This window comes from Acomys minous (genome assembly GCF_964271855.1).
Source record: "Acomys minous genome assembly, chromosome: 4".
Taxonomy (NCBI): Eukaryota; Metazoa; Chordata; class Mammalia; order Rodentia; family Muridae; genus Acomys; species Acomys minous.
Genome location: NC_140486.1, coordinates 53,992,666 through 54,004,713, shown reverse-complemented (window position 1 = coordinate 54,004,713; position 12,048 = coordinate 53,992,666). Strand labels below are relative to the sequence as shown.

General features: G+C 39.1%; 1 protein-coding gene across 2 annotated transcripts in view; it reads right to left on the bottom strand.

Annotated features, from left to right (window-relative positions):
- The window catches only part of RIT2 (Ras like without CAAX 2), a 369,751-nt gene that overhangs the window by 343,156 nt on the left and 14,547 nt on the right, over positions 1-12,048 (bottom strand). For both annotated transcript variants that reach the window (XM_084779109.1, XM_084779108.1), the window contains exon 2: positions 11,512-11,589. In XM_084779109.1, coding sequence (XP_084635235.1) covers positions 11,512-11,524 — 13 coding nt within the window. In that variant the 5' untranslated portion in view covers positions 11,525-11,589. The remainder of the gene's footprint in view (positions 1-11,511; positions 11,590-12,048) is intronic.

The window sequence follows — 12,048 nt, the reverse complement described above, 5'->3', positions numbered from 1 at the left end:
ATTAAAAAAATGTCCTTCCTCATCCCTTTTGATTAATTTTGGTTGAAAGTCTGTGTTATTAGATATTAAAATGGCTACACCAGCTTGTTTATTGTGTCTGTTTGCACAGAATATTTTTCCAGCCTTTTACTCTGAAGTGAAATCTATCCTTGTGGCTGAGATGTGTTTCTTGAATGCAGAAGAATGTTGAATCTTGTTTATGCATCCATTCAGTTAGTCTGTGTCTTTTTATTGGAGAACTGAGACCATTGATGTTAAGAGATATTAATGACCAGTGACTGTTAAGTCCTTTGATTTTGATGTTGGTTGCAGTAAAGAGTTTGTGTGGTTGTGTTTTTGTGATGCTGTAGTTATCTACTTCCCATGTAATTTTGGTTGTAGCTTGTCCCTTTGGGGTGAGTTTCCCTTCTAGTAATTTCTGTAAAGCTGGATTTGTGGATAGGTACTGTTTGTGTTTGGTTTTGTCATGAATATTTTGTTTTCTCCATCAACGGTTATTGATAGTTTCGCTGGGTAAAGTAGTCTGGCCTGGCATCTGTGGTATGTTGGTGTTTGCAAGACCTCTGTCCAGGCCCTTCTGGCTTTTATGGTCTCTGCTGAGAAGTCGGGTGTAATTCTGATAGGTTTGCTATTATATGTTACTTGGCCTTTTCCCTTGCTGCTTTTAATATCAGATTGAGTGAGTTAACGCAGACTCAGAAAGACTCGCATGGTATATACTCACTTATAATTGGACCCTAGCCCACAGGGGTATCCCCAGAAAGTCTTCACTTGCCAGGAGACTGGGATAGATGTGGGGACCTTCTATTGAGACTCAAGGTGATAGAAGTACAGGAAAATGGGGAAATAGAAGGATCCAGAGGGTCCTAGAAACCTACAAGAAGAACATCATGATGGGCGGATCTGGACCCATGGGGGTTCTGCTCAAACTACTGCACCAACCAAGGACAATACATGCAGTAAATATTGAACCCCTACTCAGATCTAGCCAAAGGACAGGACATTATCTACAGTTGTGTGGAGAGCAGGGACTGGCTCTGACATGAAGTCTAGTGCTCCGTATTTGGCCACTTCCCCTTCGTGGGGAGGCCTGGTATCACTCAGAGAAAGAATAGAATTGCTACCAAGATGAGACTTGATAGGCTGTGACCATATGATGAGGGAGGAGGTCCCCTTCTGTCACAGACCTAGAGGAGAGGAATAATGTGACAGAGGGAGGGAGGGAGGAACTGGAGGAGACAAGCAAAGGGATAACAATTGAGATGTAACCTGAATAAATTAATTTTAAAAAGAAAAACAATTAGTCTTAAAGATCAGAGTTAATTGTTTTCCTTCATCCTCCATTGAGCTCTTGGAGGCCAAGTGATCTCAGTTAAGGTGAGGCCTTTCTCTTGTAAGACACCTTCCCTCTGAACTGCTAACTTCTCTCTGTGGTCACTGACTCCAGACTTTGTGGTACCCTTACAGTGGTGGAATGGCGATTGGTAGGGAGCTTCTCATATCAACAATCAGCATTAAATCACATTTACTTCAAGTCATTTTCACTAAATGAAAAAAAAAATGTGCTCTGGTCACTCTGATTTTTAACAAAAGAAAGCAAATGAAAAGAATAAAAATAAAACAGAGGGAACCCAAGATATGTGCACATAGACCTAATTAGACTCTCCTGAGTTTGATTTGTTTTGTTTGTTTGTTTTTGTCTTCTCTTACCAAAAAATTCACTAAAAATAATCAAAATTATACTTTTTCGGTTTTTACAGAGTGCAGTGAGTGAAAATGGCTAAGATACAGTCCAAAGTTAAAGAGTTCACACTTTGAAAAGGACCTTGTAAGTCAATGACAGCAAGTACAGCCTTGGTTTTGTGTGATGCCCTGTGTGAAACAAACAGAAACAGGCAGGGGGGGGAAAAATCCATCTCACCTCACACTTCATGTGGCCTATGCCACAGAGGAGTGATCTGTTTTTAATTTAGAAGCTTCATTAGCATTTCTAAATAACAAGTTGATGAAAAATACATTTTAATTTGAATTGAAAACAGGAAATTTTAAATGGAAAATATGAGGGGTTTTTTTTACTGTGATATATAAAGTATTCCAAATTTTGATTACTCATTTGCAAATGGAAAATAACTCAAAGACATTTTCTGATTTTTAAAAAAATTAGCTTTCCCAAAACATTTCTCAGACATTTTGAATACACAGGAACGTGTGTGTTTCCATATCAATCAATCTGTGCCCCCATGGTGTTAATTCCAAGCAAATAACTGACATGGGGATTTTGTTGGCTACGGAGCATAGGTTACCAAGGAGAGACTTGATACCCTATGAGCATATACAGGGGGAGGAGGTCCCCCTCAGACACAGACATAGGGGAGGGGAGGGGAGTAGGGGGGAAGTGGGAGGAAGGGAGGAATGGGAGGATACATGGGATGGGCTAACAACTGAGATGTAATATGAATAAATTAATTTTAAAAAATAAAAATTAAAAAAAAAAAAGAAATTCTGGGAATCCTGTGTGAGCTGGCTTGGTGGCATAACAGAAGGTCATCTTGCTTAGGGACTAAAGAATGCTTAAACAGAGTCTGCCCTTCAGACGTCTTTGTGTGGCATCCTGTATTAAGACCAGTGGCTCACCACTCATGACATAACGGAGATGAGTTCTAGAAATGGCTTATTTGTGTCTGCTCATTTTCAGTGTTGAAGAGACAGGTGAGAGAAGGCAGAGCTGTGGTCAGGCTTCCCTCTTAGTAGTTATGGGAAACTGAGTCAAGTCACTAAGTTTGCATCATGATGACCGATTATCAAACTGCTTTGTCCTTCCTCTCTAAACTTTGTTCTTAGAACCTGTGTTTCACAAGGTTAACACGGTACTGCACATCTGTGCGTGTCCCGTTGCAGAGGTGGGAACAAGAGGATCAGAAGGTTAGGTCAGCCTGGGCCTCTTAGTGAGCCTTGTCTCAAAGGGGGAAAAAAATCTGAGTTTCCAAAACAAATTACATTCAGACAGCTTGCCAGGTTCTATTTTCTTCCACTGTTTTCGTAATTTTGAGCTTGCTCTTGGAATAAATTACAACTCAGAAGTTAGTTGGGTTTAAATATAGCTCAACTAAAAAAGTGGCCAGTATCTGGGGAGGAAGTCATTGAGGCATATCATTTGTGACATACAAACAAATTGTTGTGCAGCGATGGCAACTGACAGGAAAACACCTCATCAATACTGAGACTCCTGAAAAACTCTCAAGGCTGTGGATTCTCTGATCAATCATTTCTGTTAATCACCCGAGCCCAAGAAAAGAAATATAATACTGACCCTGCATGTCACAGTTCAGGACTCAAATCAGAAATTAGTGCGGAAGGAGAGAGCAAAGGTGCTAAAAACATCTATCAGACATGTGTCTTATGCTTCCTGATAATGAAAATACTTTCTCTTAGCTTTATGAAATGCATTATACATATATAGATTACATACACATATCACACATACACACACACACACACACACACACACACACACACACACATATGAGATAAACTGAGAAACCTAGCTTTAAAAATAGAAAGAAACAATGAGAATTTAGATGAATTGGCCAAAAGCTATATTTTGCCTCTACTAAAATTTAACCTTTCCAAACTTCTTATTTCACCTAAAAAGAATTTTCACTACATGGATACATTTACTGGAGACCACCTAAGACCACCTAATTTCACAGTAGAGTAAAATTTAGCAGTGTCCTGAAGAGACCACCACTAACCTTCTGAGACAGAATCCATTTCTCTCTGGGATAACACGTCTTTCTTATCTTTTGGAAGGAGCATGTAGTCGATGGAAGACAGGAAGGAACATTCAGAGAAACTAAAGTACATGTAGGCAGACCTGGAAGTGCAGACATGCAATTCATACCTGCCCTCCTCCATATTCTGCAGCAGCAGGCACGACCTCACTTTATCCCTACGCAATGCTTTGAGCCAAGACTCATACCCACGACTGATGAGGAGACTGAAGGTTTGCAGACCATCAGAAATCCACTCAAAACTACTGAGGCTGAGAGACTCAAATCCTGGTGTGCCATCTCTTATTCACGCATCGTAACTCTCCAGGGGCCCCATCACAAAACACAAAGAAAGGCATTCTCGGTTGTCCTACTACCTGCTGTGGTACAGGGGTAGACAATGTACCAGGCAGGAGGGGACCCTTCGGGAACCTCGTCCACAAGCTGGGTAAGTCTAAACATCTCTTCTGCTGAGGTCTTTCTATGTATATGAGGGGACCCTCCCATTTTCTGAACCAATAGAACTTAGATGTGTTCTTTAACCCACTCATATTTTCCACGGCTTGTTTCTGATGCCGCCTTAGGACCCTCTATATTCAGGGTGGAATATCAGGTCCCTCTACTAAGAGGCACTGCAGGAACTTGAGGTTCGTTAGGAACTTGGAGTTCAGAAACAAGAACGTTTGCCTTCAAGATTGAATCGGCCCCAAATTCCCTTGCTACAGCTGGAGAGCAAAGTGAATGTGGCCTCAACAGGCAATCACACTCCAGAGCCTCAGGCCAAGTTGAGCTCTTCATCTCTGCTCACCGTCTTGGTGGGAGTGGATTTACTGACTACTGATGGCGCTTGATCCAGCGAACCCCACGATTTTACCTGTTATTCCTACTAACCTACTCCGTTTCCGACAACCTGTTTTGAGACAAGACCTTAGTGTTTGGAATAAGACTTCTGATCTGCTAAGTGGCCTGCGCTGCCACCTCAGGCCATGTTGATGTCCTTGGCCTGTGCTGTCTCTAAGGGCTAAAATGGTGTCCCTGGCCCATCCTGTGGGGGAGGGCCCTGTTGGTATCTGTTACCTGTCCTGCCACTGGAGTCCAGGCACATGTTGACCCCTGAGACCATGTGGAAGTCCGTGGTCCATGCTGTCTCCAGAAACCATGTACAAGTCTATAATTCTGCTCCCACTGACTAAAGGGCAAAGAAGCTACTTTTGCACTGCTGTAGATGACTACAGACACATGGTTGGGAAAGTGGGACAAAGAAGGCTTCTGTAATGGCCTCTGCTCCCACCCCCACCCCAACCCCAAAATAAGTAACAGCCTAGGCAGAAAGCTGTAGAAGAGAACTCTTAAGATTGTGATAAGGATGCTGAAGTGTAGCTCTCCACAACTGGTGGCTTTTTAAGGGGACGCTCACTTTTTTTTAGGGCTGACCATGCTGCAGTAAACACGTGGTCTTCTTCTTCCTCTTCTTCTTCTTCTTCTTCTTCTTCTTCTTCTTCTTCTTCTTCTTCTTCTTCTTCTTTTTCTTCTTCTTCTTCTTCTTTCTCTCCTCCTCCTCTTCATCCTTTTTCCTCCTTCCTCCTTCTTCCTCCTTCCTCCCTCCTTCTCCTCCCTTTTTCCTCCTCATTCCTCCTTCCTCTTCCTTCCTCCTCCCCCTTCCTTTCTCCTCCTCTCCCTCCTTCTTTATGGGCAGGTCACAAGGGTGGAATAGGCAGACCTAGGACTGCAAAGTGTGATTAGGGTGCATGATGTGAAATTCCCAAATAGTAAAAATATTATAATTCTCATACTTATGAGTGCAAGTTCATGGTCCTAGAGTTCAGAAGTCAACCTCAAATGTTGGTCCTTAGGTGCCTTATGCGTTATTTGAGACCTAGCCTCCTCTTCGTTGACCAAGAGCCTTACTGAGTAATCCAGGGTAGCTGGCACGTGAGCTTCCAGGGACTTGTCTCCGCTTCCCACACAGCACTGGGGTTACTGGTACGCACTGCTGTGCCAAGCTTTGACTTAGGTTCTGAGGATCTGAAATGATTTCTGTTCTTATGCTTATGAGGCAAGCTCTTTACCAATTGAGCCATCTCCCCCGCCCAGGAGATCATCTTTTAAAAAATATAATCAACTCTGTGTCAATCCTGTAGGACCCTAATTATAATATCTAACGTGTTTATAAATCAGCTTGGTTGATTTTTACTGTACTTAAACTCACTCATCCAAGTGAATATTACTCTTTAAATTAATCCCCACAGAACACTATAGTACTCATGACAGCTATTCACTGAACTGTTCAACTATCTCAGTAGCACTTCCGCACTGTGATCACAATGTGCAGAAGACAATCTCGTGGATTTACTGTGTTGTTGTATGCTGCCTATTCTCTTCACTCTTCTCAAAAAAAAAATGCACCCTCTGATCATACTCCAATATGAAAGCTTCAGAGAGAGCATGAAGAACTGCTCTCAGCAAACCAGAGCCTGCACACCAAGAGCTCAGTATAATGGACCCATAGGTCCCTATTTGGAGGACATAAGGTGAGATTCTGACAAACACAAGGTATAAGTCAACGAGCTCAAAACTGACTAAAAACCTAATTCACATCCCCTGGCTCTAAATCTCGGAAATATCCCACAATCCTGCCACCTATTTAAGTGGAAATTGCATTATTTACACAGTTTGGTTTTGCTTTGTTCAGACTGTGACTATACCCTGGTCATTCCTTAGTGAAGAAAGCATTTAACTTAATTTTTATTTTTGACTTTGAAATTTTAAAGTAGATTTTGGGATTTTAAAGAGATTGAACTTTTGATGTGTTTGAATTTGTAAGGACTGAGGGGATTTTTAAGTTATTTATGTTTAATATTGTGATATAAACACTAGTTTTCCATCTTGGGGATAAATGAGAATAGAAAGGTTCCAATTAATTAAAAAGTGATGTGTTTATTTGTCAAACTGACAAGGATCCATTGCACTGGATAGTTTTATGTCAGCTTAACAGAAGCTAGAGTCATGGGAGACTAGGGAACCTCAAATGAGGAAAAAAAAAACCTCCGTAGATACAGCTGTAAGGTATTTTCTTAGTTAGCGATCCATGGGAGTTGCGGTGGTGCCATCCCTGGACTGGTGGTCCTGGATTCTATAAGAAAGCAAGCTGAGAAAGCCATGGGGAACAAACCAATAGTAACACTCTTCCATGGTCTCTTCATCAGTTCCTGCCTCCAACTTCCTGCCCATCATGAGCTCCTGCCCTCAATGCCTTTAATGATGAACTGTTGTATGGAAATGTGAGTGTAATAAACTCTTTCTTCCCCAAGTTGCTTTTGGTCATGGTGTTTTACCACAGGAATAGTAGCCCACGAAGGCACACACACACACACACACACACATACACACACACACACATACACACACACATACATACACACATACACACACACACATACACACACACATACACACACACACATACACACACACATACACACACACACATACATACACACACACATACACACACACATACACACACACACATACATACACACACACACATACACACACACACATACACACACACACACACACATACACACACATACACACACACACACACATGTATAATTTTAGTGTATATTTCTACCATTCATAGAAAATTCATACACAGAAAATAAAATCAGGATGATGCAAACATAAAAGAGATAACTGTGAAATAGTTTCAACTATTTGAAACCTTCTCACAAGAATTTCGGTTGCCTTTACCATTTCCTTTCTAAGGTTCTACTGGTGCCCCCTGACCTGAATCCAGTACAGTTAGATGAAAGAAAAAAGGACAGACATAATTAAATGGGTAAGAGTCATTGCTGAAATCAAGAGAGGGAGAGGAGCACATCTGAAACCACCAAAGAGGATGCCAGCTAAGACAAATAGCCCAACATGATGAGTAGATGTGTTGCTATATTTTTCTGTAATGTTTTATTTTTTATTTTTTATAATATATTTTATTAATTTATTCATATTACATCTCAATTGTTATCCCATCCCTTGTATTCTCCCTTTATTAAGAACTTTAAATCTGTGTATATTCAGTTTCCCTTCTGTTCTCAAGAAGGTTGAGAAACAAAGATGAATGAGCCTTCTAAAAGGTCTCCTAGAACTAAAACTTAATAGTCTACTTTAAAAATTAATTCTACTCTATTTTGATTATTTTTTTGAAGAATATGTCTTTCCATATATTTCCATTGTAGGAATTTTGTGTATCTGTGTATGTGCTCATAGCCTACAACATTTCAGAAAATTATGTTAGATTTAATAACTTCTGGTTTTAAAAGAACAAAATAAAACTGAATTGAGTATCATTGCTGCAGAAAATCTTGGCTCAGGATATTTGTTAAAAGTAGTAGAACTTTGGTTCAAAGTTCCATGGAAAATTAGAAATTAGATTAAAACATCATCTGTAAATCAATCAGTTTATTAACGGACACAGATTTTTCCCTAATGATTGTTAATTAGGAGCAAAATCAGAGTGGTAATTTAGTCTAGAAAGCCATTAGCAATGCTTTAGAAGAATAGTCAAGGGAGCTAAGATAGAAGGAAAGCAAATCTTCAGCAGAAAAGAATGGAAAGAGATGCTAATATTAGTGATCTATTTGTTTGTGAATAATAGATGTCTGAGAGGGGAAAGAAGTGGAGATGGGTAAAGGGAGGCATTGAATGGAAGTAGGAGTTGTTAGTTTAGTGATGACAGTGGAAACAAAAGACTTCATAAATAAACATATTTAGGAGAAACTACGAGGATGATGGTTTCATCAAAGGGACAGAATCCTTTGCAAAATGGTGACTGGCTTAACTTGGAGAAGGCAGTCATGCAAGATGTGCTCATTTGTCTCTATACAGTATACTGATATTTTTAAAAAGAAAAGAGATTCTGTCACACAGATGCTTACACTTGCCTTATTATGGTCTCAGAGTTCAGGCACAGCAACAGCATCATTTGTGTATTTTTTCTGATGCCATCCTAAACTTCTGAAAGAAAGGCTGTAGGCTCTTAAAAGACAAAAAGCACAAGACAGGAGTATATACAGTGTGGATCCATATTAAGAGCTTCTTTTCCTGACTTAAGAATTGGCATAGGACTCAGGGGAAGGATAGCAGGCTACTGAGAAGAGACTTGATCCCTACGAGCATATACAGGGGGAAGGAGGAGGTCCCCCTCAGTCACAGTCATAGGGGAGGGGAGTAAGGGGGAAATGGGAGGGAGGGAGGAATGGGAGGATACAAGGGATGGGATAACAATTGAGATGTAATATGAATGAAATAATAAATAAAAATAAGGAATCGGCACATGATGGAAATTGACTTACATTCAGAATTTTAGATGCACCAAGATAGGAAAGATGTTCTCAAGGTTGTCAAATACAAATAGCCAAAACACTAAGAATGTAACATTTATATAATTCCTGATTATGTCATGGTTCTTCTTGCTTTAGGTAGTTTATTGTATATATGTGTAATAATATAAATGTATATGTAAAAAATTTTAATGTTTAATTAAAAATTAAAAAGAAGGGAAAAACAATAGGCATACAATTTTTGTTGAAAGTATGAAAAGTTTCAGCTTGTAAGCCATTTGTTTACTAAATTGATTCTTAGTTGAGGAGACATTTTAAAAAGTTACCAATTTGAGACTAGAGAGATGATTCAGCAGTTAAGAGCACTTACTGCTCTTGAAAAGGACTCAGGTTCAGCTTCCAGAATCCACATGGTGGCCCAGGGCCATCAATAACTCTAGTGTCAGGGCATCTGAGGACCTTTTCTAACCTCTACAAACACCAGGCACACACCCATAGCACAAATATGCACACAGGCAAAATACTCATGCACATAAAAATGAGAGTTCATACACTCACAAAACAAGACTGTCAATCTGATAGCACTGTTTTCCATTTATAGAAGAAGCCAGCAAGTGTGAAGTGGTAAATCCTGATGACACCCTGTGTTTTAAGAAGGACTTCATGAGTTAATAAGTATAGCATATGAACCAGGAAGGTCTAACATCTGTCTTCCCTGATACAGGAATCTACTTTGCAAAGGGGCCGAATTTTTCAGAGTTGAAAGTTATCAAGGAATGGACAAAGTGAAAAATATGAAGTAGACTGATAAATTCTAACTCTGATTTAAGATTGAAACAGATAAGACATTTATAAGACTTCTTCAAGCTCTGACCTGGAATACATCAGGAGAAATACAAATCAGATTTTGGACAGATGCCTCATCAAGAATATAGTCTGTGCTGATCTATAGCTTTGATAAGAACAAAGTCCACTGGTTCCTAGCAACTGTACGACAACTACAGGTCCTCAGCAAATATCTATCTTAGAATAGGATGAAAGCTGTGGGGTTTTTAATTAACGCTTAAAGCATTTTGGAAAGAATAAAACTGTAAAAATTAACAGAAAGTGACATTTCACTCAATACTTAAATATTTGTTTCCATAATTAGTCAAACAATAATGTAATCCTTTGTTAACTTTTATGAAAGTTAATGGAATGGGACATAAAATCTTGTCCTATTCATTAAAATGAAATTATAAGATGAATGCTGATAAGCATATTATACTAACACCTAGCATGTTACTGACGAAGAAGATGAAGTTATTATCACTTTAGTTTCTACTGAAAGATTTTTAAGACAAAGTGGAAAGTCCAAATTCAGAAACACAGACAAAGAAAGGAACCATAAAATACAGAGTGAAATGCAAGCAAGTACATTAATGTGCTTGTTCATAGTGGTTTACATTAACACAGGCCCCCTGTGAAATAGGCCTGACTTTCACAAATTACTTCTTACTAGTCTAGTTTTGCCTCTGGCTTATAGCATTACAAATAGTAATCTGAAAGAGCTATGACCAGTAGAGAGGAAAGGCATAAAATATCCTAAGATGTACCAGACATTAGTTTCCTCTTATCTAAGCCAGCCAAGAAATATAAATCACTTGAAGATACATTTTGAGATGGTTGAGCCATGAGATTTCACCTGAAATATTGTGACTAAATTTGGAACTATACATAGCCAAGTTCATTGGAATGTAAGACTTAAATACATTTTTTTTGCCAAAAAATATTTTATTACTTTTCTCCCTGAAAACTTCCCTGGACTCCTTAAAATTCACTTAAAAACAAGGATCTTATGTTCTGATTTTAATACATATGTATAATCAGCTGCTAAAGGTCATGAATTACTTTCTATATTACAAAAATTAAATATCTAGTGCTGGAGAGATGGCTCAGTGGATAAGAGTATTGTCTGCTCTTCCAGAGGTCCTAAGTTCAATTCTCAGCAACCACATGGTGGCTCATAGCCATCTATACTGGAATCTGACACTCTCTATTGGCCTGCAGATAGAGCACTCATACACATAAAATAAATAAATAAAAATTTTTAAAAGAAATTAAATATCTAGAAGTTCTTCTCAGAGAAATTAGAATCCAAGGAAGACTTAAGTCTGAGACTGGCCTAACAGCCACTGTCATTTCTTGAGATGCTAGAAAGAAACATGCAATTTTTTTGAGACAATTTTTCTTCGAACTATCAATTTCCGCTTTATAAAAAAATGGACCATAAGTGGATAACTGGAAGCACACCACTATGCACTTGGATGGTGGACCCTCCCTCCTTGCTAATTGGTGCCTTCCCAAGACTTTCCTTGACAGTGTTCTCTATCTCTAAGTGATATACCATATCTTACATGTGACAGCCATGCTTTGACCCAACAGCCTCTCAACAGTGTTCTCTCTGTCCTTTGCCTCAGTATTGGAGGTGACTTCTGTAATGATAAAGAAAGTCATGTTTAGTGTTCATAGTTATGAAAATGATCTTAATCTAATATTTGAAAAGAATCTAGTCTTAATTTGAATACAGTCATAACCAAAGACCTTTGATTTTCAGAAAATGGTCTTTTCAGGGCTGGAGTAATGGCTCAGAGGTTAAAGGCACTGACTGCTCCTCCAGAGGTCCTGAGTTCAATTCCCAGAAACCACATGGTGGCTCACAACCATCTATAATGTGATCTGATGCCCTCTTCCGGCCTGCAGGTGTACTTGCAGGCAGAGAACTGTATATACAGTAATAAATAAACTTTTAAAGTAGTCTTTTCTACTGAATATGTCATCTTCAGCTACTGACTAAATCTCCATTTATTTCACCCATGCGCTCATCCATTTTATGTGACTTACTGTATTATTCTTTGTACCCAGTCAAATAAGCATTGTAATTTATTAGCTAG